Raw genomic sequence first — 27,768 nt, forward strand, 5'->3', positions numbered from 1 at the left:
CTCCGTCCCCCGTAGTCGTCGTCCTCCGTATATGTCTCCTGCCGTGAGTCCCGTAACGACCGTTCCGAGTTGGAAAAATGCTATTGAGTAATGCATGCGACTAAAAATGCAACTTACGCTCCTCCCCCGCCCTCTCTAGTTCTCTCCCGCAAGGAGCTTCCTAGCAGCGACCTCGGCCTCCCGACGGAGCGCAGCGTCCTGGGCGGCGCGCTCCTCCTTGGCGGCGCGATTCCTCGCGCGGCGCGGGTTGAGATGCAGGCGCTCGAGACGGTACGAGATGCCCTTGGGCCTTGCCTTCCACGCCATGGCCTCGCGCTCTGTCCGCTGGGCGATGCCGGCGTCGCAGTCGGCCTCGCGCTGCGCCTTCTTCTCGGCCTCCTGGATCTGCTTCACCTCCAGACCTTGCGCGGCAATCTGGCCCTCGCGCAGATTGGGGCGCATCAGCTTCTTCCACTTGTCGGCGCGCCAGCCCTCCGTGTTCAGCTTCCAGATCACGGTCTGCTCCCCGTTGCGCTCGGCTGCCAGGCGCGTGCCCTCCACTGGAACACCCCATGTGCGCGTGATCAGCTCCTGCGACTGGAGGATGGGCAGAATGCGGGACTTGAGGTAGCTGTGGGGTTAGCAAGGAGGACGATCGAGACTGCATGGCAACTGCTCCTCCGACGGAACTGTTCCATTCCGAAGCAGCCGCGCAACCTGACACTCACTGTCCAGAGACGAACGGATGTCCCTCGGGCACCGGGTTCGAGCCCTCCTCCTTGACGGCCTTTGCCTTTCCGCGCTTCTTGATGTTCTTGGCTGTGAGCTCCTCGGCGCTCGGAATGTCCGACGAGGCGCGGTTCGTCTCGCCGCCGAGCGCGCGGATGCCGTCATGCAGCAGCTCCTGGAAGTGCATGGGCCGCTCCTCGAGCAGCTTGCGGACGAGCGCAAAGGCCGCTCCAGACGGCGCAGGCAGCTTGCCGAAGCGGAGGCGGAGTTTTGGCCCGGTCAACATGGTGGTTCAGTTCGGTGAGGCGGAGGCGGGCTGGTGATGGAGGGGGGAGGAGGCTGAGCGAAGCGAAGCTGGCGAAGCCGAGAAGACGGTATAGAGTGGGGGCAAAGAAAGTCGGTGTCGGCGTCGAGGTCCGTAGGCCGTGCGGAGTGTAGCTGTGTATGTAGCTCGCCGAGTATCGAGCTCTCTCTGATCTCTCTACTGTCCAGAAAAGTCGGACCGGCCAGGCTGCAAGGCTCATGGCAGGCAAGGCCCGAAATCTCACCTCCCACCCAGGGCAGGCAGGCTCAGACGGAGCCACTCGCCCGGAGTTTTCACGTGTGGCACACAAACCACCCGTCTAATCTCAGGCACGGCGCTCTACCGACTTTTGCTGCTTGCTTGGGTTGCAGCTCGATCGCTCGCTGTTGCAGGCTGCTTGCTCGTCGTTGACCACTACCACTCCACTCAACACTTCCGGCCGCTCGCTGTCGTTCGCTCGTTCGCTCGTTCGCTCGTCGGCTTGCTTTATTCTCACGGCTTACTCGCTCAACGACAACTCGGCTCGCTCGCTCGCTGCGCTCGCCCACCTTCGCCATGCATCTCCTCGGCCACCACCTCGCCGACTACAAGGTGCTCAAGTACGCGCTGCGCAAGTTCTTCGGCATCTCCTATTCCACTGCCGACCGACTCTTGGCCCGCCTGTCGATTCCCGAGAAGGCGCTCGTCTCCTCCCTGACCGAGCGGCAGGTGACGGCGTTGTCGTCCTACCTCTCTGCGCCCTCGACCAGCACGCCTCCGGGCCCGACGCCCGTGACGCCCCCGCACGCGACGGACGCGCAGGTCCGCGCCGCGCTCGAGGACGCAAAGCGCAAGGGTCCCGACCCGATGGACACGCTCGAGATTGAGAGTGATCTCAGGAGAAACCGCAAGGCCGACATTCAGCATCTCGCCGATGTCGGCAGCTACCGCGGCCGTCGACACGCCATGAGCCTCCCCGTCCGCGGACAGAATACCCGCTCCAACGGCCTGACGGCGAGGAAACTCAACCACCTCAAGCGCAGGAACATGTCGTGAGTATTGTGATGCCGAGGTTGGCAGGCCGAGGCTGAGCGAGAGAACGAGGCTGCTGGCCGAGGCGTGAAGGTAGGGAGGCAGTCAGGCGGAGAGGGCAGAACTCGGGCCGAGACAGCGGGAAAGGAAGAGTGGACGAGGTAGAGGAGGGAAGAAAGGTTCGGCCGGAGCGAGGGAAAGAACCACCGTCGAGATCGAGTGAAAGGCATGGCTGCTGTCGTGAAGTCGTGCCCCTTCGACATAAAGGCCGCTCCCAACCTTCCCCTTCCCCTTTACCGCGACTCTTCCTCTGCGTGGCTTATCCTCGTCTGCGTCTGCTCTTCTGGTCTTCACCCCGTCCTACTCTTCTACACCTCCTAACACATTGGAGGCTGCCTTCTCTTCCTCTTTCTCAGCTAAACTATACCGTGACCGCAAGCTAACAACCAGCACGACGGCCACCCCGCTCTCAAACGCGGCCGTGCCCCTCCCCCCGTCGCAGATCCTCCAGATGCTCGGAAAGCAGTAGACCCAGACTCAGTAGAACTCATTGTTATAGCATGCACACTTCATTACGCCTCACAATCACCATCCCTCTGAATTCATCACCTCGCCTCGCTCGCTTCTCTATATGCCCGCCCGTACCCAGTACTCAGTACTCAGTACTCTCTACTCTTCATGTCCGCCAGTACTGATCTGCTCGCTGCGCTCGCTACTGCCATACAGCTCGCTTCGCTCGTTAGTACTCGCCCGCTCGCTACGCTCGCAGTTCGTTCAATCTTGCATACACATCTAAGCGTCGGGGTATACTCTCCACGGCACGGGTAAATTTACACTAATTGCTCTTCCTGCTCGCAATGAAGACGCCGAGGATGACCACGCCGAGGAACCCAATGGCGGCCGGCAGCGCCAGGTCCTTGGGGAGGACGCCTCCGATGAGCTCCTCGGACCCAGGCTTGGCATGCACGCCCTTGGCGCCGTAGGCTGCCGCGTGCGCCGGGTCCGCGCCCTCGTCGAGCAAGTGCGACTCGCCCTTGGCGGCCGGCACCGTCTCGGCGACCTTGAGCTTCTCGACTGCGTCCTCGCCGCCGGCGCTGCGCGCCGCTTCCTCCCAATTCTTGCCGCCGTTGATGAGGAGCGTCACGCGGTCCGTCTTTTGCCCGCGCGCCGTGTTGACCGCGTCGAGCACGTCGCCGTCGGCCGTGATCTGGACGAGATCGCCCTCGTCGTCCGTGTACGCGATCGTGAAGACGGAGGAATCGGCCGCCGGACGCCCATCCGTCGGCTCGTCGAAGAAGGGGTCGCTCTGCAGCTTGCCGTGGATGATGTCCCGGAGGAGATCGTAGCTGTCGTGTCGGGCCTGGAAGCGATGCACCCGTCCTGAGGGCGTCTTGAACTTGAACACGTACGTGCCGTCGTCCACGGGCAGGGCAGGCGCGAGGGAGGACGTGTTGCCCTTGCCAAGGTCCGAGATGCCGTCGTTCACCTCGTTCACAACCGACGCACTGTCGCCAGGCATGACCTCGGACATGGGCGAGGTCGCGTTCGAGAGCGCGCGCTGGTGGCCGACCTTGCTTGGGGTGTCGGGGATCGCGCCCGAGATGGCACTGTGCGACTCGTCATCACCGCCCGCCGTGTTCAGCGTGTCGAAGAACTTGCTCCACATCGGCCCCGCGTCGCTTCGGTCGTCGTTCATCGTGTCAATCTGCTCGAGGGTCGCGTACGTCAGCTTGAGTACGTCGACAATGCCCAGCAGGCGTCCGTCAGACTCGACAACGGGCAGGTTCAGGTAGTGTCCCGTGTGCATCTTCTTCAGCGCGTCCTGCACAGTCATGTCGGGGGGAGCAGTGTCGGGGTGCGGCGTCATGACGCGGACAACACTGCAGCGCGACGAGTCGAGACCGGCGGCGATGACACGGAGCACAATGTCCTTGGACGTGAAGATACCGGCAATCTTCGGGGGGACGCCGTTGTTGCTGACGCCCGACATGACGCTCGTTCCGTTCGGCTCGAGGACGCACACGGCCGTGGTGCGGCGCTCCTTCATGAGGCGCGCAGCCTCGCGGACAGACGTGCGAGGCGTGACAGTCGGGGGAGGAAGGCTCGTGTCCAGGACAGATGTCAGGTCCGGCTGCGCCATGCGGTCACGGAGGGCATCGACATAGGCCATCATGGCAGCAGCCTGAGGGTTGGCCGTCAGGTTCGGGCCGAGTTCGGTCTGGACGCCGGCGAGCGCCATAGACAGCTGGCTCGTAGCCGAGGAGCTGCGCTCGACCTTGGCGAGAGCGTCGTGGAACACCTTGGTGATGTCCAGCAGACCGACGACGTCACCATCGTCGTTACAAACAGGCTGTTATCAGTTCCGGGTACGAAAAGGGTAACTCACAAGGTGACGGAAGTGGCGAGAGACCATGACCTGGAGAGCCTCAGTCGCAGAGGTGGTGTCACGCGTAACCATGGGGTTCCTCGTCATGATCTGGGCGACAGTAGTGGTACGAGGGTCGAGGCCATCCGCAGTTACACGGAAGGCGAGGTCCTTGGCGGTGAAGATACCGCTGAGACCCTCCTCGTCGTCGACGACGAGCACACAGTCGGTGCGCTTGGCGGCACAGAGCTGCGAGGCGTCGGCAATGCTCATGCCCTCGGGCACAGTGAGCGCCGGGCTGGGACGGAGACCGGCGACGGTGCCCTTCTGGTGACGCCTGGACGGGCGCTTCAGGAAGCTCGACTCCTGGCGGTGTTGGGGCTCGCTGGGTCCGCGGCCACCGCCGGGACGCTTCCTCGAAAGCTCATTCTCAATCTTCTTGCGCAGCGACTGCGATGGCGAAGGTGGCCCGACAGAGACGGTAGAGCGGTAGCGTTGGCGTTGGGCGAGATCCGCGTCGGAAGGAGAGGTGTAGTCGTCACCGTTGGCAGGGAAAGCAACACCGGCGGGGAGCGGACGTTGTTTCGTGCGTTTGGGCGACACGGGCGGCGGGAGTTCGGATTTGTTGACACGGGGCGAGAGCGAGGTGTCCGAGTCGGGAGGAGTCAGCGGGCGGGTGGTCGTCGGTGGTGGTGCCAGATAGTTGCGTTTGTTATTGTTTTCGTAGTTGGATGCAGCGTTGTGCATTGGGCGGGGAGAAGCGTAAGCATTCGACATGATGGCAAGATAAGAGAGTGAAAGGGGCAACAAAGAAGGACAGGAGATGGAGAGAGTGTCTGTTGTTGTTGATCACGAGATGTAAACAACCGGGATCGGACCAGGTACGCCTACCACGGGAGGGGATGTGGGATGAACCCGGCCTCGTGGTGGTGACTAGCGGCGGCTGTAGTTTTCGAAACGAGGGGAGCCGCGAGCTGCGAGCGAATGCAAGCGCAAGCGATGAACGGCTTCCGATGTGTGCGGCCTGTGCGATATGGGGTTCTAGTCATGCACGAAGCACAGAAGTGTCGTGCATGCGATGAGCAGCTGAGCGGCGCGGCAAGTTTCGGACACGCTTGGACGAATCGATGAGAGGGTGAACCTGGCTAGGAACCCCCCGATCGCTCCACGCCGGGAATGAACGGAAGCTGAGAGAGACAAGAAGGAAGGTGGGTGGTGAATGGGAGTTGTGCAAGTGGGTGCTTGTGATATAGCGATTGAGGCTAGAAGGCCAGCGTGCGAGGTCATGGGACCAGAGTTGCTTTGCCCAAACAAGCCAAACAAAGAGGGGCTGGGTGGGTGTCTTTGTGGATGCTGCAGAGAAAATCGGGACACGGCAGGTCGAGGGAGGGGGGGGGGAAGGAAGTCTAGGGGACATGGACTCACCTCGTCTCTGCGGGACTGCTTCCTGCGAGTGTCTGCAGCGGCGGCTGCGGGGGAGTTGTTTTGGGAGGAGTTGTTTTGGGAGGACATGGGGGAGTGTGTTGGGGAAGTCGAGAGATGATGGAGGCCGCCGTTTGGGACGGGTATCCTGCTCATGAGTGTGTGTGGTTGAGTGGGTGAGGAGAGTTAGGGGCGGCGGCAAAGCAGCAAGCACCAAGGTGCAAGGCAGGCAGACCAAGAGAGGAGGGAGGGAGGGAGACGGACGACTGACAATCCGGCCCGTCGCAGGACGCTGGCCACGCTGACGCTGTTGGCCACTGGCTGGGCTGGCGGCGACTAAGGGACTGGGCTCAGGCTTTTGTTTTCGTGTGCGCGCACAGTGGATCAGTGGTCACCCGGCACGGCACCCACAGGGTCCACACACGCGCGCCCCCCCCCCTTCCGCCCTGGTTCGCGATCTCGCCCTCACCTTTCCCTTGCACGCCTAAGACGGCTCCATTACACGTGAATCATCCTTTTACCTTTCCCCGGCTAAACACTAATTAGGGTTGAACACCTTCCGGCATTGCATCATTTACAAGTCGCCGTCAATACAAAAAGTCGATCGCACACTCTCATCGCTGCCGAGAACCAAACAACACCGTCTGGTGGAGCCGGGAATGTCTTCCTCTTAGCGTCCAAGTGCAGTGGAGCTGTCCCGTACGCTCCGAGGCGGCCAGCTGACTCCTGCTCGTGTCTTCTCGGCGTGTCTCAAGTAGTAATAGCACCCTAGTGCGGGTTTAACAAAAGCGACTCTCACCGAACAGGATACTACCACCCTGAGAAAGCAGGCGCGATCAATTTCGCTGCACGCACGCCCTGCTGTGAAGAACGCGATCCCCCTACTCATTCGATTACCTGAGAGCCGCTGAAGGCCTTGCTCTCTCTCTTTCTCTCTCATTCCCTTCCTCGAGGAATCTAGGGGCAATGCATCAGGATTGCTTTCTTTACTTGACCTTCTTCTGCAGCGTCGTCTGCTGCTGCTGGGTCTGCCTCTGCTGCCGTCCAGGGGCGTTCATGTACCACAATCCAGCGAGCATGACAATATGCGCAGTATTGAGCATGAGGGAGCTTTTATTCGTGGCGGGGTACGTGTCCCACGCCTTCTCAAGCACGGCGAGGAGGCCGGCACTGTAAATTAGCTCCAATCATGGTATTTTCAGCTTACAAGACAGGCAGCTGGCCCCACGAGCCTCCAAAGTAAAGAAGGAACGGCAGTTGGTGGAAGTACCAGGCGTGGAACTGGTAGTGCAGCGAGCGCGCGAAGGCGACGCCGATCAGGTTCGAGCAGAACAAGACTAAAGGAACGTCTGATGTCAGTTGGGAAGCGGAAGAGCAAAACTTACGGTGGCTCGTCAGCTGGCCGGGGAGAACGGCGGGCTTGAACATGTTGCGGAGAGTGAAGAGGCCGCGCTTGAGAACCGCAGGCGTGCCGCCTGGCACGGGGTTCCATCGGCACCATCCGAAGGCGATGAGCGTGATAACATGAGCGATGAGAAGACCCTTCGCAAACTTCTGCGACAGGAAGCGCTCCTCGCCGAGCATGTGCCAGTTCACCGTCCACTTGTACAGGAACTGGCGCGAAAAGTCGAACGCCGACGTAAAGTACGCAATGATGTTGGGGACGTCGTCGAGGAAGTGCATCGACGGCAGACCGAGCTGCACGAAGATGATGATCACGACCGCCTTGAACGTCTCGAAGAAGCCGGTGTACTGGAACAGCAGAACGAGGAGGCCGGGAAGGAACAGGAGGATGTTCATCTTCACACCGAGCGCGAGACTGTGTGTCAGCTGGATGGCAGAACACTGTAGCTCACCTGTACACGAAGCAGCCGATCTTCCACCAGTCGTACTGGAAGAGCACAACGGCCGAGTAGAGCAGCACCATTGCGAGCGGGTCGTTGAACAGGCGCAGGAGGTAGATCGAGTGCGAACGCTTGCTCAGCACAAGGGGGATCAGCGTCCACTGCGGCACGTGCTTCGTCCTTCCAGCGAGGTAGTAGATCTGCGCAGCAAGGAGGAAGGTCACGGTTTCGACGCCGAGGAAGATGAACTGTGCTGGTCGCTCGCGACCGTGAGCGGGGAGGAGCTTGTGGAAGGCCGTGTAGATGTAGAGGTGACCGGCGGGATATCTGATGTCAGTTCGATGCAGCGTAGCACATAACTTACACTAGCGGACCTGTCTCTCCTTCGATCTTCGAGTAGTCGCGCTCTCCCGACAGGAACATGTCGACCTGCTGCATGTACGCATCCCAATCGATCTTCGTGTCTGGGGTCAGGTCTTTGTCGTCTCCTCGACCTACATGGAACCTTGAGAATGATAGCTATTCCGAGGACAAGCTGGAAGAGCGCAAGGAGACCAGCAACGAGCCAGTAGTATCTTCGATCGTTCAGGACCGAGTTGGCGACCGCGACGGGATCGCTGAGCACATTCGCGACGGTAAGGTCAACATACTTCGTGGGCTGCTCGACGACGACCTCCTCGGTGGTCTCTATCGTCGCTCGCTTCTTTGGGGAGGCTTTGGTTTGCGTCTTGGCCGCTTTCTTTGGCGGCATGTCGGGTTAGGAGAAATGAGTGATGAATGGGAAGATTGCTCCGCCCAGCGCGATCATGACCTGCAATGGGCAGCTGGTAGGTGACTGGATGTCCGAAACGCGGGGCCTCCACTTTCCGTGCCTGGCCGGCCTGTGGCGGGTGCGCAACGTGTCCTGCTATCTTTTAATCTTCGCTCCCACCAACAGACACCGTGTCCGAAAGCCACAGATCCGGACAGGGTATGCATGCACAATCTCGGAGCCTCTGTTATTGTTTGCGCGGCCGATGGCGCTTCCGGGACGCCTCGGCACTGCGACGGCCGCATGCTGACATGACGGACGGTCTTGACCGGCGTGGAGCGGGACCAGATTCCTGATTTCCAGCGTGCATTACGAAGATGGATGGAGACCGACGACGCATCACGCTGGAACCGATTTCTCTCCTGCCACCACCTTGTTTCTTTCTCTTGTGTGCATTAGCCCCCAGACCCATCTACACCTCGCTCTCATCGCACCCCGCTTGCCCGGATCAAGTTTGTTACGATCGCAACGCCCGTGACCGCGACTCGCTGAAGCGTCCAGAGTGCGCCAATGGACCCCTCACGGCGCTCTGGCCCCGTCAAGCGTCGCTCTCCGCCCCCTTCGTCGCGCGGCTCGCCCATGGGCGACCCGACTGTTGTCTCCTCAAGACGAGGTAGAGCGTTCGAGTCTGACTCTGAAGATGGCGGCGTCCCCACTCCCTCGGCCGGGTACGCGTACTCGACGACGTTGAGGCGGCAGAGCTCGCCGCATCGCTCGAGGCGATCGCTCTCCCGCTCCAGGGCTGGAAGTGGAGGCCATGACATGGCCAACCCGTACGACGCCGCTGTGCCCAACGGACAAACGTTCACTCCATGGGAGCCCGAGCCGAGTCTGATCGACAAGGCGCTCGACGTCGTCCACCGCATCACCGGCAAGCGCGACCCGGAAGAGCTCCAGGAGGAGGCTCGGGAAAGGCAAGATCGGAGACAGCGCGAGACCCCAAGTGCGATCTACGCGCACAAGAGCATTGAGGTTAGTAACTCTGTTGTTTTCGTCGAGTGCCTTGACTGACTCTTATCAGGAAACTGTCAAGGACTTTGAGACCTCGCCCACCGACGGTCTGTCTTCGTCTGTTGTTCCCGCTCTGCTTGCGCGATATGGACCGAATGAGTTTGAGCTCCCGCCCGAGGAACCGCTCGCGATCAAGTTTGCCAAGCAGGTCTACGAGAACCCCCTCATCCTCCTTCTGCTGGGCAGCAGTGTCGTGTCGGCTCTCATGGGCAACTACGAGGATGCCGCATGCGTCGTGATTGCTGTCTTCATCGTCCTCACTGGTGAGCTGCTTGGGTATGATGCAGAGCTAACAGACAGTCGGATTTGTCCAGGAGCAGCGATCGGAAAAGTCGCTCGAGGCGCTGAACAAGCTTGTCCCGCACTACTGCAACCTGATCCGCGATGGCCGCCCGCATACCCCGCTCGCCAACACGCTTCTGCCCGGAGACCTCGTGACTTTCTCGGTCGGAGACCGTATCCCCGCCGACATTCGTCTCATCAAGGCCGTCCAGCTCGAGATTGACGAGTCGGCCCTGACTGGCGAGACCCGGCCCGCCCGCAAGAACACGGAGATGTGCGACCGCGGCGAGGGCGAGGACACGCATGGCGAGGGCGGCGGCAAGGCGCTCGGCGAGAGGCACTGCATGGCATTCATGGGCACGCTCGTGCGCAGCGGTGAGTTGAGCCTCATGATTCCTTTCTAACTCTCAGGTCACGGAACTGGTATCGTCGTCGGAACTGGCAAGGACTCGGAGTTTGGCGTCGTCTTCTCCATGATGCAGGACGTCGAGGAGAAGCGCACCCCGCTCCAGATCTCGATGGACGAGCTCGCGAAGCAGCTCTCGATTCTGTCCTTCGGCATCATCGGCGTGATCGTGCTCATCGGCGTGATCCAGCACCGCTCCTGGCTCGAAATGTTCACGATCGGCGTCTCGCTCGCTGTTGCTGCGATTCCCGAGGGTCTCCCCATTGTCACGACCGTCACTCTCGCCCTCGGCGTGCTGCGCATGTCGAAGCGCAAGGCCATTGTCAAGAAGCTCCCCAGTGTCGAGGCGCTCGGCAGCGTCAGCGTCATTTGCTCCGACAAGACGGGCACGCTGACCAAGAACGAGATGACCGTCACGCACATGTACGCGGTCGACGACCTAGTGGATCTGAACCCGCAGCTCGCTGCCGCGGCGACGCTCGGCCCGACGCACCCCGACACTGCTGCCTTTTCCCCCTCGCCTGCGGTCGCCAAGACGGCGCTCGTGGCCAACATCTGCAACAACGCGTTCAAGAACGAGCAGGGCGTCAACGTCGGCAACGCGACCGAGGTCGCGCTCCTCAACGTGCTCCCAATCCTGCGCCTTGATGACGAGCGGAAGAACTTTGAGCGCCGCGAGGAGATCCCCTTCACGTCCGAGTCCAAGACCATGTTCGTGTACGGCTCCCTTAACGGCGGTGCCGACCTCGTGTACATGAAGGGAGCGATTGAGGCTGTGCTCGCGCGCTGCAAGTTCTACTACGTGTCCGACACGAGCACGCCCGCCCTCGACGCTGCGACGAAGGACAAGATCCTCGACCGCGCCATGGAAGTCAGCAAGCGGGGCCTGCGTGTCATTGCGTGTGCGTACGGATTCGCCAAGGGCCCCCTCGGCGAGGAGGACAACCTGGTCTTCACGGGCTTCGAGGCGATGATGGACCCGCCGAGACGCGGCGTCGCGCACGCCATTACGGCGCTGCACGGTGCGGGCGTCCAGGTCGTCATGATCACGGGCGATGCTGAGCCGACTGCGCTCGCCATTGCGCGCGAGCTGGGCATGAAGGTCACTCCGTCGGATGCCGGGGCCAACTCGAGCTGCATGCTCGGCTCGCAGGTAGACCAGCTCAGCGAGCGCGAGCTCGTCGAGCGCGTCCCGTCCGTGACGGTGTTTGCGCGCACGACGCCGCGACACAAGATGGCGATCGTGAAGGCGTGGCAGATGCGCGGCGCGATCGTGGCCATGACGGGCGACGGCGTGAATGACGCGCCGGCGCTCAAGATGGCCGACATTGGCGTCTCGATGGGCCGCAGCGGCACCGATGTGGCCAAGGAGGCGGCGGATGTGATCCTCGTCGACGACGACTTTGGCTCCATCCTCCCCGCGGTCGAGGAGGGCAGGTCGATCTTCTACAACATTCAAAACTTCCTCTCGTTCCAGCTCTCGACTGCCGTCGCAGCGCTCTCGCTCATCACGCTTAGCACCATGTTCCGGCTCGCGAACCCGCTCAACGCGATGCAGATCCTCTTCATCAACATTCTCATGGACGGCCCGCCGGCGCAGGCGCTAGGCGTCGACCCGAGCCGGCGCGAGGTCATGAACCTCCGCCCGAGACGGAAGGACAGCAGCGTGCTCAGCCGCAACATCCACTTCCGCGTCCTCTTCTCCGCCGCGTGCATCATCCTCGGCACGCTGTTCATCTACGCGTACGAGATCAGCGACGGGTCCATGTCCCGCCGCGACCAGACCATGACCTTTACGGGCTTTGTGTTCCTCGACTTCGTGTCTGCCATCCAGAACCGGGGCGTCACGACCCCCCTCGCGCGCAACCGCATGCTCTTCGTGACGGTCTCGGTGTCCTTTGTGTGCCAGCTCGCACTCATCTACGTCCCCCTCCTCCAGCACGTGTTCCAGACCGAGGCCCTCGCCTTCAGCGACCTCTTCGCCCTCCTCGCCATCGCAGGCACGAGCTTTGCCGCCCACGAAGTGCGTAGGTTCTGGGAACGCAAGCAGGCAAAGGAGGAGCAGTTTGAGCAGAGCAACTACATGATGGCCTAAGACATGACGCGAGCGTAGCGAGCGTCTTGCTGAATACGCTCATGTCTTGCTGAAAGCGAGCATGGTCCTCGCGAGTATGGTGAGCACAGCGAACCATTAGGGCGCCTGGGAGCTAGCGCGATCCAGCGAGCGTTGCTGAGCGCGAGCAAGTGCGCGAGAGTGAACGGAGAGCGAGCGCCGAGAGCGCCGGCCCCCAGCATTCACAAATGATAGAGTATCGATACCCACATGCATGAGACAATCTAGACCAGACATGCCACAGGTTAGAACACGCCCTGCTCAATGTGCGATGCACAGTGACTTGACGCCACTGACGCATAGTCGTCAGGTGGGGGCGAGACACGCCACGTCACTGTTCTCACTTTACCTACACACTGAACTGAGTGAGGGTGGGGCTGGCTGGTTGGCTCTGAGTCGGCTTTGCTCCGTTTGACTTCGACGGTCAATCACCCAGCGACTTCTGCTGAACTATCGTGTTGGGTGGCACGCACTCTCCGCCATAGCTGGATGGTGTGGAGCTCAGACGTAAGCTGTGACAGGCCAGCGGCCGGGAAGCCACAGCTCTCAGCAGGGGGTGGGTGGCAAATACGGTACAACGCCCACCTGTTCACTTGTTACGCGTCACGCTTCACCCGCAGGAGGTCACTGCAGTCACTCTCCCTCTGGGGGCTGGTGGCTGGTGACTCGGCCCGGATGCTGGCCGTGATGACCCACTGCTCACCGGAAGTCAGGCGGCTGTCTACGATCGAGCTGGCCCCACATCGGTACCCCATTCAGTCATTTAGATTGTCAGTGCTGGTGGGGCAGGTTGTTCTTGTCACCGCCCACCCATTGCTTGTTCGCGCTCGCTGCGCTCACCACGCCCGGCTTGGCTTCATTTCTGCATTACTTGTACATAACTTCAAAAAGACTTCAGAGTGAAACAACACTTGATGGCGAGACAGGCTTACTTGGTCGAGGTCGCGTTGTTGTAGGCGAGGAGGTTGGGCGAGCCCTTGCCGACGTCCTTGAGCTGGCCGGGGGTGGCGAGCGCGAGGAGGGCCTTCTTGAGCTGGGCAGTCGTGATCTTCTTGTCGCCGACACGCTGGAGCTCGACCGTCTCGTCGGGCTTGGGGAGGACAAGCTTCATCCAGCTGGGCACAAGCTCGTAAGCCTGCGAGTAAATCGAGGGCTCCTGCTCGACGAGCTCGACAGAGTCAGAGTTGATCGTGAACGTGGGGTGACCCTCGATCGAGAGCAGGTAGGCGAGGAGACCACAGATGTGGGGCGACGCCATCGAGGTACCAGAGATGGTGTTGGTCGACTCGGGGCCAGTGTTCCAGGTGGAGAGAATGTTGAGGCCAGGAGCAAAGACATCAACACACTTGCCCCAGTTAGAGAAGTAGGCACGGTCGTCACCGATAGTGGAAGCACCGACAGTGATGGCGCCCTTGGCAGCAGCGGGCGAGTACTTGCACGCGTCAGCGTCGTCGTTGCCAGCAGCGACGGCGAAGTGGAGGCCGTGCTCGACAGCAGCGTCGACGGCCTCGTCAAGCGAAGGGGCCTTGCCACCTCCGAGCGACATGTTGGCGACGGATCCCTTGTGCTTGGTCTTGCCGGTCAGGGCGAGCTCACGCGCAGCCGCGGCAGCGGTCTTGGCAGCGTCCTGGGCAGCCCAGAGGACACCGTCAATGACGTCGGACATGGTTCCGGATCCATTGGAGCCGAGAACCTTGACGGCGACGAGGTTGGCGCCCTTGGCGACACCGTACTTGCGCGAGCCGACGGTACCAGCGCAGTGAGTGCCGTGTCCGTTGCCATCCTTGTCGACGTCGTTGCGGGGGATGGTCTTACCCCAGCGGGCGCGGCCCTGGAACTCAACGTGGTTGATGTTGATTCCAGTGTCGATCACGTAGGCAGTGACACCCTCACCTCCGGATCCGTCGTAGGTGTACTTGTTGAAGGTGCCGAGACGGAGCTCCTTGCGGTGCGAGATACGGGCGAGACCCCAAGGGGCACCGATCTCAGTCTTGAGCTCGTCATCGCCAGAGAAGGCGTCGTCGACACCCTGGGGGACCTCAGTGGTGGTCATGATCTGGTCGTGGTCGACGTAAGCGACATCAGGCGACGAGCGGATCAGCTCGAGGGTCTCCTTCGAGAAGCGACCGGCTGATGGGTCAGTACGCCATCCATTTACACCAAAACAAGTCATCTACTCACCGTAACCAGCATAGTCGATACCCTGGGGGGTGAAGACGTTGGTAACACCGGCCTCCTCGCCCTGAAGGGGCTGCGTCTAGTTAGCACAAGAGCTCGTGTTTGTTGCCACCGAGTTGCCACCCGACCAGCCACCGACCCCGCCGATGCACGGGCGCACCACCGCCGCCAGCGATGTGGGCACGCATCCAGAGCTGCCAAGCTGTTCGTAGGGCTAGCCGGAGTTGCGATCGGACAATGGTGGGTGTGACCGGAGGTGACCGAAATGGGGTGGTGACGTCGGGGCAAGGGGAGGCAAACACTTACGCTAGCGAGGGTGGACTCGGCGATCGAGTCGAGGTGAAGGGCAATATTGGCGGGGTCGACACCCTTCTTGAAGACAACGATGTACTGGTCATCGATGATGTTGCCGTTCGAGCTGAGGGGCGCGAGCTGCGAGATGGGGGTGGCGAGGATGGCCGGGAGCAACGAGAACAAGACAGCGAGACGCATGCTGGGCACTAGCGGGGTAGCTCAAGAAATGGGGTAACTGGGGAGAGTTGTGGGAAAGGGTGTACGTGAGGACGACTCTCTGGAGATACTCTTGTCGATGGATGGGACCAAGAGCGAAGAGAGAGATGAGGAGGAAAGGGGAACGGGGGATGACAGTGGCTGTGGTTGGTTATAAGCGAATGGGGGCGGGGAACTGGGGTGGTTGCGCGATAAGACACAAGAACGGCAAGGCTGGGTGCAGGCTGAGTGGGATGGCACGGCCCGGCACACCACACACTGCAATGTGGGGGGAGCGATGACGTTTGTGACTCGCAGCCAGCCGACATGCCAGGGTCCATCGCGGGACCTGACCATGACTGGACTCGGCTCACGTGGGAACACAGCGACGCGCTTGCTCTCCTAGTCTGCGCGCCGCTTCCCGTACCTCAACACCCGGGGACCCACACGGTCACATCACTTCCGCAACACAGCACGTCCACCAGTCCCACCACCAGAGACGGCCAGACATCAGACACAGTTGCTTCGACAACCATGTATATTCTGCGCTGCGTCAAAAGCCGACCTCAATCGTCCTCTCTGTCCATTTCGCAGTGATCAAGCCGGTCGATGCGGCTCGGGACTCGGCCCAGTCATCCGCCTCCCACTATCGGCCGACCAGAACGCACACCCTCGTCCCTGACAAGCCGACTCCTGACCCTCCTGACTCACCCCATCCTCACATCTCATCTGGGTGGCAAATCCATCTCCATTCTGCTCGACTGACCCTCACAGTCTGGCTGAAAGCCAACTCCTCAAAGTTCTTGACCCACCTGAACGTCTGCTTATTCCGGTGCACAAAGTAGCAGCCCAAGTGCCTCGTTGCTAGTATCCAGTTGGGCTGCACCTGGATGGCAACTATGGACTCAGCACGGCTGTAGCAGAAACCCGAATGTGAATCCGCCGGTCCACGACAGTGGGGCAATCAACAGCCGCCTCACGCAATCCCAAGCACGCACCTGGCGCCAGATTGTGCGCGAGCCTCCCGCGTCACGCTTGCTGTGGGAGACGGGAGCAGATGTTAGAGTGTCCGACAGTTCGATCACCCTGAGATACGTAGCGGCGTCTGTATCGTGCAGCGATGCGTGTTCGGTATCGATGACATGCTCACTACAAGAAGCTATGTACGACCGAACAGACCAGTGTTCTCTTCACATGAACCAGGCCACCTCCTTCACAGGGGACTTGTTAAGGCGCTTAGCGATGAGGTTCGGGTCGAAAGCCGCGTCCTTGGGCTGCTTGACGCCACTGCCCGAGTACGAGGTAGTAGTGTCGGACACATCGTCGTCATTATAAGTCATGTTGCGCGACTGCGCGCACACGATGTTGGCATAGTAGACGACGGGGACGATCGAGACAGCTCGAGTAGCACGGAGGTAGGTGTACGAGAGGTCGTTGCAGAGCCTCTGCATGGCGTCGGCGTTGAAGTTGTTCTCATCACGGAGAACAACGTAATGGGTAGGACGAGCCGTGCCCTGGAGACCGGCGTGCGCCTGGAGGTAGAAGTCGAACGCGAAGGGGTGAGTGACGTCGACATCGACCACAGTGCCGGCCTTCAGGTTGCCCGAACGGTCGCCGTCGCTCTCGCGCATGGGGAAGAAGCGCATGTTGTGCTGATGTCAGTTGCGATGGTCACCTATTAACTCACCCTCTTGGCGCAAACGACGAAAGTGACAGTCGGGTTGTACTTGGGACCGCCACAAGCCTTGGCAGCAGCCTTGACCGCGGCGAACTCCTGCTCGCAGACCTTCTTGTACTGACCCTCGTCGACACCATCGCGGAAGAAGATGATGCGCTTGGGAGGGTCGCGGTTGTGTTTCTGGAAGGTGCGCAGGTGCTCCTCCATCATCTCCTGGAGACGGCCGATGATCTCGCTGAGGATGTTAGCGCAGTCACTGCCAACGGTATCTGTTCTACTCACAGGCGTCCCTCCTGCAGACGGATGCTGGACTCGAACTTGTTGTTGTTGGAGTTCATGCCGGCAACGGAAGCGGCGATAGAGGGCTGGATAAGGCCACGCGTGGGAGGCGGGTGGGTGACATCGGCACCGACGATCATGGTGTCCTTCTCGAGCGCGAGCTTCACGTCGTGAGTAACACCGCCGAGCTTGCTCTGAATCTTCAACGAGACGTTGCCGAAGTACTGGTCTTGTCCCTTGGGGCTGCGGATCTTGGTCCACTGCAGGCACTGAGTGGGCACCCAGGACTTGAGAGACATGGAAGCGACAGTCTTGATGTTCTTGTACAGCTCGACGTCGCGACGGGGCATGATGACGATGATCAGCTGAGGATCCTGCTTGCCGCCCTTCATGTACGCCTCCTTGCACGCCTCGGAGAAGTTGTCCTTGAGGCTCTGGTGCCGAGCGGTGACGCAAGGAGGGTTCTCGTTGGTGAGAGCGATACCGTACGTCTTCATCGTCTGCACAAGCTGACGCCTGAAGTTCTCCATCTCAGGCGGCCCGCAGTAGCGGTCGAGCGACAGAATCGCCCACGACTTGAGCGTGTTGCCTGGCTCAGCAAACTTGACACTCTTGAGGTTCCAAGCACCGAAGTTGGTGGGAACGGTCTTGCCCTGACCATAAGTGACCTTTGGCGAGGGGAGAACGCGGGACATGACGTTCATCGGCAAGTTGTTGACCTCCACGCCCCAGGCCTTGATTTTGGGAACGTTGTTGTAGTCGAGAACAGAGTACCAGCGCTTGACTGGGTGAGTTAGTATCACTCCAACGAAGGGCGTTCCAGCTAAACTCACTAGCCTCAAGACGAGCAGTAGGCTTCTGGGCAGCGACGCGGATCATGTCAGCAGCTTGGTCAGAGGTGAGGTCGGAGAAGTTGATCGTGTTGAAGTCGGACATGTGCACGAGCTCCATCCTTCGGGGTCAGCAGCTGGTCGTTGTAGAAGTGGAATCGAGAAACACTCACGGGACCATGAAGTTCTTTCCATAAACAACACAGGGAAGGCGGGGCTTCGTGATGGTAATGTTGTACTGCTCCTTGAAGTACTGGATGACGCCAATGTTGCGGTCCGGGGCGCCATCGCGACCGTTCATCAGGAACTTGATGTCCGCGGCGGCTGCAGACGAGATGCGCTTGATGGAGAACTGCCTCGTCGACTTGCTGGCCACGTCAGCTGGTGAAAGAAAGCCAAACTCACCGGTAGGGAAGGGTGAACTTCTTGCCATAAAGCAGCTTCGAGAGGCGACGGCCCTGCTGGGCAGTGATCTCCTGGAGTGAGGCAGGGCCACCTCCGCCCTGCTGAGGGGGACCACCACGACCACCTCCACGGCCACCACGGCCTCCGCGAGGTCCACCTCGGCCGCCACGACCGCCACCACCACCACCGCCGCCGCCTCCGAGACCGAGAATCTCGGTCGCGAGATTGACGAGGCTACCAGACTGGTAGAAGGCCGTGAACGCGGTATCGAGCTGGATAGCGCCGTAGCCGTCCTTGGAGGTGGGGCGGAAGGACTGGGTGAAGCCCTTGCCCACGACACCACCGCCGCTGATCGGGGTCTGGTCCTGGAGACCGAAGAAGCGACCTCGAGCGCCGATAGGAGTGTACTTGGTCATGGGGTCGTCACGCAGGAGGATGTTGATGGCCTGCATCGCCGTCAGGACACCCTCCATGTTGGACAGGACCTCGCCCTTGGCGAGACAGAACTTGGTGATGTCCGAGATCGAGACGACCTTGGGGTTACCGACGCGGTCCTCGGCAGGCTGAACGGAGAGCTTGAAGCGGCGGCGATCGTCGACCTCCGTCTTGTCAGGCTCGGGGACAGCAACAACCATCTGGAGCTTCCCGTTCTCGCCGAGCTCGAACTTGTCGATGGTGTAGACGTTCTTCTGGTTGTCGAACACGGCGTTCTTGAAGGCGACGCTGTCAGGACGAGACATTCCGTCGATGCACGCCTGACGCCAGACCATGCTGGCGAGGTTCTTCGGCATCCTAAAAGTCAGTTTTGATATGGCAGAGTCGATGACTGTACTCACTTCTGGTTCTGGACCTTGACGACGGGCGTGATCTCCACATCGTAGTGGCTGAGGAAGGTTAGATTGAGTCGCACTTGGTTGGTAACACCAAACTCACTAGATAGAGAGGTTGGGCTTGTTGAAGCGAACGGGGAACATGTTTGCGGTAACCTTCACCGGCTGGCCCTGGGTACCGTAGCCTGCTGTTAGTATGACAAAAGGAACAATCCTGCACGCCGATGCTTACCGGGACGAGGGTGGGCGTCTGTAACGTCAGCATTGTTCATCAGTCCATAATAAGTCACTCACCAGCAAGAACAAAGTCCTGGCGAATCGACATGTTCTGCATGATGGACTCGAGCTGCCCAACGTCGGCCGCAGGGACCTTGGCGGGCGGAGGCTGCTTGGCCGGCGAGCCCTGGGAAGTTAGAACCGTACGGGAAACGGGGCGAGGAAGGCGCAGATAAGCCGCCCGTTCACTGTCACAGACAGATAGAATATGTGATGAGGAAGACCAGTAGGGCGCGGTCCGGAGCAACTCGTCCGCTTGCCGCCTGACATGGAGGAAGGCGCTCGCCACACACATGTTTCTCAGGTGCAACCGCGCGACGGTAAGAGGAGAGCGAGCGTAGCAGTAGTTCGCGCATCAGTGAGGTGAACCAAGCCTCAGATCAGAATTATGACTGCTCTGATCTATGTTGGGAGGAGGGACGTCCGCAAACAAAGAGAGGGAAGGCCACCTGCGCGACTGAGGACTGACCTTCGAACCCTTAGGAGGCATTCTGTTCTGACTTGAGGAAAGGTCTGCTGGTGTCAGCATTGTTGGGGGCTGTGGGTTTTGGTGACCAATCACTGACAAGAAGGTTACACGAAGAAAGTGATCGTGGAGGAAAGGAAGGTGTGTTTGTTGCGAGTTGCTCGGCAGTGGGTGTGAAGAAGTGGTGGGGTGAGGGGAAGAGGGAAGGGGGGGTCGGGTAGACGTACCAGGTTATGTATCGTGTTGTGCTGGCGCGGTGTTGACTGGACTGAGACTAGGCGGGGGTGAACACCAAAGGAGCTGACTGCGAGAGGGGCGCACCGCACTGGGGGGACAGTGAATGATGCGCGAGAGGTGGTGCGGACAGATCCAACTTTGTGTGAGCTCTTGGTGAGGGCGCAACGGGTGGAGGCGCGCAGGCCCCCGCAGACAGGGGTCAATGCGATAGAGCCGTGCCTGAAACAGACCAGCCAGACCCTCCGAGACGCCCGGCTCCGTCTGAGCGTCTGAGTGAGAGAGGCGTACTTGATACATGATGCAAGGGACTTCGATCGACTCACATCTGACAGGCAGTCGTAATGGGAACCTCTTCCGGGATCCAGTGGTCTGCAATTCTGCTTTGACAGTGGTTCTGAGTGCTCGAAAGCGCCAAGGCAGTGGCGTGAAGTGATCAGCGGGGCTCGCCACCCCCTGGCTAGTGGCTCATCCCTCGACCGCGCGGTGGCAGACCAGCCGCGATCAGACAGATTGTCTTGGAACCGCGCTCTGCTCCAACACGCCTTGATGCACAGTGGAGCTGATTAGCCGTGATCAGCCGTGCAGCGCGGATGCGTACCGGCTCAGAACGACCGCGTTCGCCGCCTGCCGATCGCAGTCCTCCGTGATCCGTCACCCTCCCACTGACCGCCAATGCCGACGGCGTCCTAATTCAGGCACGGCTGTATCACCCACCCACCGCTGAGGACATGACCAAGCCCCCGACCAGCGGGATGGGCTTATCCAATCCCTCCCGTTTAGCCAGAAATTCTCGCGTGCACTCCCTCCACCGGATCCGAACGACTTGCAACCGTGTGCAAGCTGAGTCCAAAAGTTGACGCAACGGCTTCTCGGTGCTCGTGGATTGTTGATCGCCTCCTCGTCTACCTTATAAAAATCTGCTAGCTACCTGTTTCGTCTCGACCAGAACGACACCAACGCTGCACACCACGCCTTCAGTGCTCTAGACGACTTAGACTACTTTCGCTACTTTTCCAACCCTTTACACCGCACTTCCTACCACCCCCGAATCACTGCTCCACCATGGCTACTCGTGAGTCACCAGCTACCTTCCGCGAATGCAAGCTGACAGGCCAGGTTGCCAGTTTGAGAACTCTACCGACATTGGCGTCTTCGCCAAGCTGACGAACTCGTACTGCCTGACGGCTCTTGCGTCTTCGTCCAACTTCTACTCCGTCTTCGAGGCTGAGCTCCAGGACGTTGTGCCCATCATCCACACGACGATTGCGGGAACGCGTATCGTCGGCCGCCTGACTGCTGGCAACCGCCACGGCCTCCTCGTGCCGTCAACGACGACGGACCAGGAGCTGCAGCACCTGCGCAACTCGCTTCCGCCGAGCGTCGCGATCCAGCGTGTCGAGGAGCGCCTGTCTGCGCTCGGCAATGTGATTGCGTGCAACGACTATGTCGCCCTCGTGCACCCGGACATTGACCGCGAGACCGAGGAGATCATTGCCGACACGCTCAAGGTCGAGGTCTTCCGCCAGACCATTGCCGGCAACGTCCTCGTCGGCTCGTACTGCGCCCTCTCGAACCAGGGCGGCCTCGTCCACCCCAAGACGACCAGGAGCGAGCTCGACGAGCTCTCCTCCCTCCTCCAGGTCCCCCTCGTTGCCGGAACGGTCAACCGTGGTTCCGACGTCATCGGCGCCGGCATGGTCGTCAACGACTGGACCGCCTTCTGCGGCCTCGACACGACCGCTACCGAGGTCTCCGTCATCGAGGCCACCTTCAAGCTCCAGGGACAGAACCAGGCCGCCATCATCAACGACATGCGCGACTCCCTCATCGACAACTACGCCTAAGTTTGCGCGCGCGAGTTGGTTTTCTCTTGGTTCTTTTAGATCGCAGACGATGGATATTACCCTGTATTATGAACTCATAACAGCTTGATCAGTTGCTCTGGCAGAACAGCGTGAAGAGTTTAACCTTCAATTGATATCGACTGACAACTGACGTTGAGGCGATCAGGGACTGTCCCAGTTGTTGTTTATCTTCTCACGGCTCTCGCAATGGCTCCTGCCCCCGACAATCTGACAGAGCATAGTGCATAATACCCAAAGTGATTACTAACTGATACAAAATCATACAATGAAGCCGCGCGGAGCACGGGCAGAGTAAGAGCAGAAAGGACGGTAAATATGAGCATGGGGTCGTCGATGCTTTGAGCGTCCATATAACAAGGTCCGAGGGATATGGGGCCGGAGCCGGAGGAGGGGTCAACAGAGATAGTGAGATAAGAATGCAAACGCTGGTGGTGAGCTTTTGGGTGATAATGCAAGTAGTCGAACAGATGAGGAGGTAGGGTGGAGCTGGACATGGCGATAAAGGGCAAGCGGACCGAACGCGCGCAGAGACAGCGGTCCATGCTGGGAATTGGGGGTGGTCGTCTGGACCTGGTAGGACCTGGCAGGGCCGCGCGGGGTTCGAGACCGTGAACGATGTCCGAGCTCGAGATGTGGGCTGCGATCGATCTCATTCGACCCACGACCCGCCTCCTCATAGGGGTACAGCTGCTTGTGGGACCTGGACGTGCAGGAGGTCCAGATGCGTCCAGAGGTGGTACGCCGCGAGCAGGACCAGAATGAGGATGACTAGTGAGCGTGCTGTCGGCGCTGTTGGTCGGACACGGGGGCCGTACACCGTACAGGGGTTGAGGAGCACGACCTGCTTGCGCCCTGTCGGTGTCGGAGAGCACGAGACGTCGTAGTCATCGTCGGCCTCGGCTGCTCGTCAGTTGACAGCAATGGGTCTGCAACTCACTCAGAACGATGCCGGGGACCTCTATCCGCTTCTCGAGTATCCGGAGGTGCTGGTCGTGCTGACCGCGCTTCTCGGAGGCCGACATGGAGTGCAAGGGCAAAGGGGCTGATGGGTCAGCTCATATTGCCCAGGAAATGCAGAAAAGCTACTCACTGAGATCGCACATCGGGATTCAGTTCAGAAGGAGTGACGGAACGAGATGTGTTTCAGGTGCAAGTCGATGGCGGGGCCAGGTCGAGCAAATGTCAGAGAGAAAGGGCGGAGGATGGCAAGAAGGATGCGGGGGAAGAAGAGCGGTGGCGGAGAATAGGAGAGGAGAGATGGATGAGAAGAAGAGACGTGAGAGTTAGATCGCAAAGACTGTCTGTGTGGTTTGTGTGGCAAGGTGGCCAGGCGTTGCCGTTCCGCAGCAGGTCGGCACGCTGCGCCGGCTCGTGGATTGTGGGTGATCGTGGATCTTAGAGCGATTCTTCGGCCCTAGTTCCGCCTGATCCTTTTCGGTCCGCTTGGCAGCTAGCTGGCAGGAGATGGGGAGCTGATGCTTGGGGGAGCCAAAACTTTACTAGTCGTCGAGGTTTACGAGAACGCCGGATGCATGGAATGCATGCGCTGGGCGATGGGCGTGGGGGAGGCCGGGTTGAAATTTGAGTGCAAACAGCCAGAGCAAGCGGCAAAAGCAACCGGGGCCAGGCTGGGCAGGGCAGGTGATCGGGGACTTGCAGCTGATCAACGGCTGGGCTGGGTGGGCTGGATGGGCTGGCTGGTATGCGCCAGGGGTACGGGGTTCGGGAACGGGCTTGCGGGGACGCAGGAGTGCCTTGGCTGGTATAACCAAGCGACCAAGCCTTCGTCGACGTCCGAACGGAACACGTAAGGTTCTGCACGCGACAGCAGAGGTGCTTAAAGCGGGGTACGGTCTGTGATACGCAGCCGGTGCGTGATGCGCAGCAGCTCGTAGTCGGTGATAAGAACGGTGACAACGTTGACCGCCTTTCGCTCGTTGTGCGCGCGAGACTGTCCGTAGAGCGTTCAGAAACCCGTCAAGAGCCGTGGTCCGCTCAGAGGGCGTAGGTCAGGCGAGGCCGTGAAGGTTCGAGGTAGAGTTCGTGCGCACGAGAGCGGGCGCGTGCGTGATCAAGTTCGAAACTCGACACAGCTGGGACACTTGCTTCAGGCGAAAGGTTATTCCGGAGGCAACAAAATCGATGATGAGCGCCGGAGCTTGTCGAACGTCGAGAGTACGCGACAGTCAGAAGGGGGAGAGTGGGCGAGATAGTGTCGTTCAGAGAAGTAGTAAGATAAGAAACAGTCAACAACGCGTTGCGGGATGTCCAAGCCGTTCGCGCCCACTGAAGTTACATCTGCTCGCACGGCGCGCGCCGCGCTGTACCGACCAGGCTTCGCTGAGGCGCTAGGTCGCCAGGCCGCACGCCGCAGCCGCCGTACCTCAATTGCTCTATGCCGGGGTTACGGCTTCGCGGGCACGGCAAGCGCTCACAAAAGGTCATACGGACGCCACTGGGTTGCTGAAAGGACTGTAACACAAGCAATGCGCAGCAGTTATCTAAGGGCCGGACCTGTCTGCGCCTGAGCTTGGTAGATTAACCCTAGGCTGACTTGGTCTGGGCACGCTCGCCTTCGCTGGGCTGATGCAATTACGATCATCGGACCCTGGCTCGCAGTCCCTGGCCACTGTCCCTCCGATTCCATCTCTGTATCCTCCAGCGCAGCCTGGACGGTGCTCGAAGGTTATTCGTTCAATCACACTTCTTGGCGTGCGTGATAATTTAGCACGCGCACGGGCCAATCACTTCATGGGCACTCTGCAGTAAGTCTAGGGGCTGCGCGATGCTTCGAGCAGTAACTTGTTATCGAAGAGGATGCATTTCGCTTCATTTGCTACGTAGAAGATTTTGGACTATCGAGTCTCTGCGAGTGGGGCAAGTCTATAGGCATTACACAACAGAAGGCAGCTACAAGTTATACAATCTCAGTTTGGTTGGTGGTCGTGATGATGAGGAGCGTTCAAAGATCAGAGTCGTGAGGCGTCTAGAGCGACCGAATGAATGATATGCCAGTGGATGAAATATTTTGGGTCATGATGCAGCGTTGCTTAGGCGGCGCGAGTCGAGAGCGACGGGTTCTTGAGGAAACCAGTCATCGAGCTCAGCGGGCCCTCGTTGCGAGTGCGGATGCTCTCGCGAGGGTTGGAGCCGCCAGTGGCAACGCGGAGACCGGCCATGGCATGGGCGAGGTCGTCAGTGGAAGACGCGACACGGTTCGGGACGCTGCTCCTGCGGGTGTCGGGAACGACGGCGAGGCGGGCGCGGCCAGTGACCACGTCGGCAAGCTTGTCGCCGTCGATCTTGGAGGAGGGTCCGGTGAACGCAGACCAGAAGGACGAGGTCAGACGGGAAGCGACCGTGGCGGTGGCAGACACGGCGGCCGAAGCCAGCGTGCTGACCGAAGTCGCGGCCGAAGACGGGGCGGAAGCGCTGCCCTCGCGTCGGGAAGGCGAGGCAGGGTCGACAAGGAACTTGGGACGCATCGAAGCCGGGACATTGGCCTTGTCGGCAGCAGCCTCGCGGGCGAGGCGAGACCACAGCTGCATGCGGTAGCTGTCGAGGCTCCGCACGTTGTACGGTGTGTCCTCGGACCACTCGGCGAAAGTCGAGCCCTCGATCTTGCGGTCGCCAGCGTCCTGGACGGAGAGATGCCTCTCGGGGAGAGGGGGGAGGGGCTTCTTCTCAGACTTAGGCGAAGCCTTCTCCTCAGCCGCCTTCTTGTTGAGAGCGTTGAGCAGAGGGTTGACGTTGGGCTGCTCGGGAAGGCAGATCTCGGGGGTGATGACCGTGTGACAGATGGTGCTGCCGCCGGCAAGCGAGTCGCTGCCGCCCCAGAAGCCGCGGGAAGAGTCGAACGGCGCAAGGTCCTTGCGAGTGTTGACACCGACGGCCGGAGCCCGTCGGCCCTGGTTTCGGTTCCGAGAACCATCTCCCTCGGACAGGGCGGTGAGCATGGCCGGGGACTGACCGACGGTGGCAGCGGATTCAGGGTGCAGGACACACTGAGTGCTGGCCTTGAGCATCTCGAGCTCGCGACGGAGATCCTGGTTCTCCTTGGCGCTCTGAGAGAGCTGCTCACTGATAGCGTCGATGACCTGGTCGCGGTCCTTGATGTGAGCCTCGAGAGTGCCGATGTAGTCCTTTCGTCGGGTACGGAAGGCACGAGCACTGAGTTTGTTACGAAGCTGGCGCTTCTCCTTGCTGCTCAGCTTCTTGTACTCCTCGGGCGAAGGTCGCCAACTCTCATCGTCGTCGACCTCCTCGCCCTCCGCGCGGACGACAGACGACATGCCGCCGCCCTTCTTTCCACCCTTTCCGCGACCAGCGCTGAAAATGGCAGACAGCGGTACGAGCTTGTCAATCTTCTCGTCAATCTCCGACATATTGCTTCCAGTGGAGGCAGCACGGGCCGACCTGCTGGGCGGCATCTCGCTCTCAGAAATCGAGTTGAGGGGCTCATCCACGGACTCAGGGGCGGGAGGGATCTGGACGGTGCTTGGTCCCGCGTACGAGGCAGCGTGGGAAGCTGGCGTGAGAGATGATGTGCCGGGCGTTGATGGAGTCGTGAGAGAGTTGGCGGCGAGAAGCGACGGGTTGATGGCGGAAGCAGGGTCCTCCACAGGCTGCCCACCGAACTGCTGCTCATACTGAGCGAAGCTGGCCAGAAGCTGCTGAAGCGCAGCCTGCTGGGCCATCGGCAGGTTCTGCTGGTTGTTCGCGGCCATGGCGGGCTGCTGGACCTGCTGCTGCTGGGGCATCTGCTGCTGGGGCTGCGCCATCTGCTGCTGCTGCTGCTGGTATTGGGCAGCCATGAGGTGACGCTGCTGCAGGTACTCGGCAGGCTCCTGCTTGACGTTCACGTCTTGGTACTGGAGAGGAACGGTCGAGGGTCCGGCGAACTGGGGCTGGTACTTCTGCTGCTGGTCGGAGAAGTCGAAAGTGAAGTCACCGGCCTGGTACTGCGGCGGCGACGGTCCGAAGGAGTGGGGCGAGGGGGTGTGGTTGACTGAGATTGTGTTGGGAGAGCTTCCGGTGTGAGACTGAGGGTTGGAGAAGTCCTCAAAGTTGAGGAACTCGCTGAACTCGGCTGGGTTGTGAACCAGCTCGGGGACTGGGTCGAGACCCAGCAATTCGTTGAGACTAGGCTCGGTAGCCATGGTGGCAAACGAAGGCGTGGGGTTTGTCGGTAGAGCGGTTGTGGACTGTATGTTGAGAGGTGTGTTGGATGGGGTCGGTAAGATGGAAGGAAAGACTTTATAAGCGGTCAGCTAGTGTTCAAAAGAGCGAATTGTTCGTGTGTGTGAATGAAAGAGTGAAGGGGAAGTGTGTGATATTGAGATGTAAGGATATTGTCGATGCCAGGTCAACTTGGGTCCTGATCATGAGAAAATGAATTTGTTACCGAGCAGTCACCGAACGACGACGACAAAGGCCCGTTGCTTCATACGTGTGACCAGGCCTGCGAATGCCGCCGCCCGCACAGTCAAGGAGAATGCCATAGAGAATATTCCTCTCTGCGTAGGCCAAGGTCACGGAGGCATAACCAGGTCTCTCGTCAAGGTTACTGGATGCCGGAGCGGCCCACGAGTGTGCCTGCCCGTAACCGACTATGAGCGAGGCCCTTGAGTGGACTATGCGGGCTACCATGGCCGACCCAGATGTGCGGAACAAAGAAGGACCTGAAGGAGGCAACTTACCTGATCAAAGGGTGGGGAGGAGGGGGTTCAGGCGTCTGGCCGTCGCGGGTTGCAAAAGAGATGGGTGGATTGGAGATCGGTAGATAACGAGTCGCGGTGGCTTCGATAAGCTGGAGGGGATCGCGGGACAATGGGCGATGGGCGACAGGCGAAGGGTGGGGTTGATGGGGTGAGGGATTGTTTCGCTGTGTGAGGTTTCGAGATTGGTAGAGAGATAGATGGTGGAGTGACAAGAGGGGAAAGGCGGGGGAGGAATGGG

General features: G+C 60.2%; 10 protein-coding genes across 10 annotated transcripts; 3 read left to right on the forward strand and 7 right to left on the reverse strand.

The window, feature by feature from the left end:
• Positions 1 to 135: 135 nt before the first annotated feature.
• On the reverse strand, positions 136 to 994 carry A1Q1_00795 (uncharacterized protein; the record flags this gene model as incomplete). The annotated part of the gene is made up of 2 exons (XM_014328489.1): positions 136 to 610; positions 708 to 994. The coding sequence occupies 2 exons, from the start codon at positions 992 to 994 to the stop codon at positions 136 to 138; spliced, it is 762 nt and encodes a 253-aa protein (XP_014183964.1).
• A 573-nt stretch (positions 995 to 1,567) lies between these two features.
• A1Q1_00796 (uncharacterized protein) lies at positions 1,568 to 2,047 on the forward strand (the record flags this gene model as incomplete). The annotated part of the gene is made up of 1 exon (XM_014328490.1): positions 1,568 to 2,047. The coding sequence occupies one exon, from the start codon at positions 1,568 to 1,570 to the stop codon at positions 2,045 to 2,047; it is 480 nt and encodes a 159-aa protein (XP_014183965.1).
• An 811-nt stretch (positions 2,048 to 2,858) lies between these two features.
• Positions 2,859 to 5,135, reverse strand: A1Q1_00797 (uncharacterized protein; the record flags this gene model as incomplete). The annotated part of the gene is made up of 2 exons (XM_014328491.1): positions 2,859 to 4,322; positions 4,410 to 5,135. The coding sequence occupies 2 exons, from the start codon at positions 5,133 to 5,135 to the stop codon at positions 2,859 to 2,861; spliced, it is 2,190 nt and encodes a 729-aa protein (XP_014183966.1).
• A 1,661-nt stretch (positions 5,136 to 6,796) lies between these two features.
• On the reverse strand, positions 6,797 to 8,405 carry A1Q1_00798 (uncharacterized protein; the record flags this gene model as incomplete). Its single annotated transcript, XM_014328492.1, has 6 exons — positions 6,797 to 6,980; positions 7,039 to 7,147; positions 7,196 to 7,629; positions 7,667 to 7,981; positions 8,029 to 8,086; positions 8,153 to 8,405. 6 exons carry the CDS (start codon positions 8,403 to 8,405, stop codon positions 6,797 to 6,799), a joined length of 1,353 nt encoding a protein of 450 aa, XP_014183967.1.
• Positions 8,406 to 8,975: 570 nt separating this feature from the next.
• On the forward strand, positions 8,976 to 12,259 carry A1Q1_00799 (uncharacterized protein; the record flags this gene model as incomplete). The annotated part of the gene is made up of 4 exons (XM_014328493.1): positions 8,976 to 9,437; positions 9,487 to 9,739; positions 9,777 to 10,123; positions 10,205 to 12,259. The coding sequence occupies 4 exons, from the start codon at positions 8,976 to 8,978 to the stop codon at positions 12,257 to 12,259; spliced, it is 3,117 nt and encodes a 1,038-aa protein (XP_014183968.1).
• Positions 12,260 to 13,205: 946 nt separating this feature from the next.
• Positions 13,206 to 14,947, reverse strand: A1Q1_00800 (serine-type endopeptidase; the record flags this gene model as incomplete). The annotated part of the gene is made up of 3 exons (XM_014328494.1): positions 13,206 to 14,407; positions 14,459 to 14,528; positions 14,762 to 14,947. 3 exons carry the CDS (start codon positions 14,945 to 14,947, stop codon positions 13,206 to 13,208), a joined length of 1,458 nt encoding a protein of 485 aa, XP_014183969.1.
• A 1,187-nt stretch (positions 14,948 to 16,134) lies between these two features.
• A1Q1_00801 (Eukaryotic translation initiation factor 2C 2) lies at positions 16,135 to 19,771 on the reverse strand (the record flags this gene model as incomplete). Its single annotated transcript, XM_014328495.1, has 11 exons — positions 16,135 to 16,566; positions 16,632 to 16,857; positions 16,905 to 17,685; positions 17,735 to 17,853; positions 17,905 to 18,087; positions 18,137 to 18,928; positions 18,973 to 19,020; positions 19,070 to 19,151; positions 19,199 to 19,216; positions 19,261 to 19,369; positions 19,712 to 19,771. 11 exons carry the CDS (start codon positions 19,769 to 19,771, stop codon positions 16,135 to 16,137), a joined length of 2,850 nt encoding a protein of 949 aa, XP_014183970.1.
• A 1,236-nt stretch (positions 19,772 to 21,007) lies between these two features.
• On the forward strand, positions 21,008 to 21,789 carry A1Q1_00802 (eukaryotic translation initiation factor 6 (eif-6); the record flags this gene model as incomplete). The annotated part of the gene is made up of 2 exons (XM_014328496.1): positions 21,008 to 21,017; positions 21,062 to 21,789. The coding sequence occupies 2 exons, from the start codon at positions 21,008 to 21,010 to the stop codon at positions 21,787 to 21,789; spliced, it is 738 nt and encodes a 245-aa protein (XP_014183971.1).
• Positions 21,790 to 22,483: 694 nt separating this feature from the next.
• Positions 22,484 to 22,913, reverse strand: A1Q1_00803 (uncharacterized protein; the record flags this gene model as incomplete). The annotated part of the gene is made up of 3 exons (XM_014328497.1): positions 22,484 to 22,710; positions 22,748 to 22,852; positions 22,901 to 22,913. 3 exons carry the CDS (start codon positions 22,911 to 22,913, stop codon positions 22,484 to 22,486), a joined length of 345 nt encoding a protein of 114 aa, XP_014183972.1.
• Positions 22,914 to 24,860: 1,947 nt separating this feature from the next.
• On the reverse strand, positions 24,861 to 26,969 carry A1Q1_00804 (uncharacterized protein; the record flags this gene model as incomplete). Its single annotated transcript, XM_014328498.1, has 1 exon — positions 24,861 to 26,969. The coding sequence occupies one exon, from the start codon at positions 26,967 to 26,969 to the stop codon at positions 24,861 to 24,863; it is 2,109 nt and encodes a 702-aa protein (XP_014183973.1).
• Positions 26,970 to 27,768: the final 799 nt, after the last annotated feature.

This window comes from Trichosporon asahii (assembly GCF_000293215.1).
Source record: "Trichosporon asahii var. asahii CBS 2479 unplaced genomic scaffold scaffold00003, whole genome shotgun sequence".
In the NCBI taxonomy this organism is placed as follows: domain Eukaryota; kingdom Fungi; phylum Basidiomycota; class Tremellomycetes; order Trichosporonales; family Trichosporonaceae; genus Trichosporon; species Trichosporon asahii.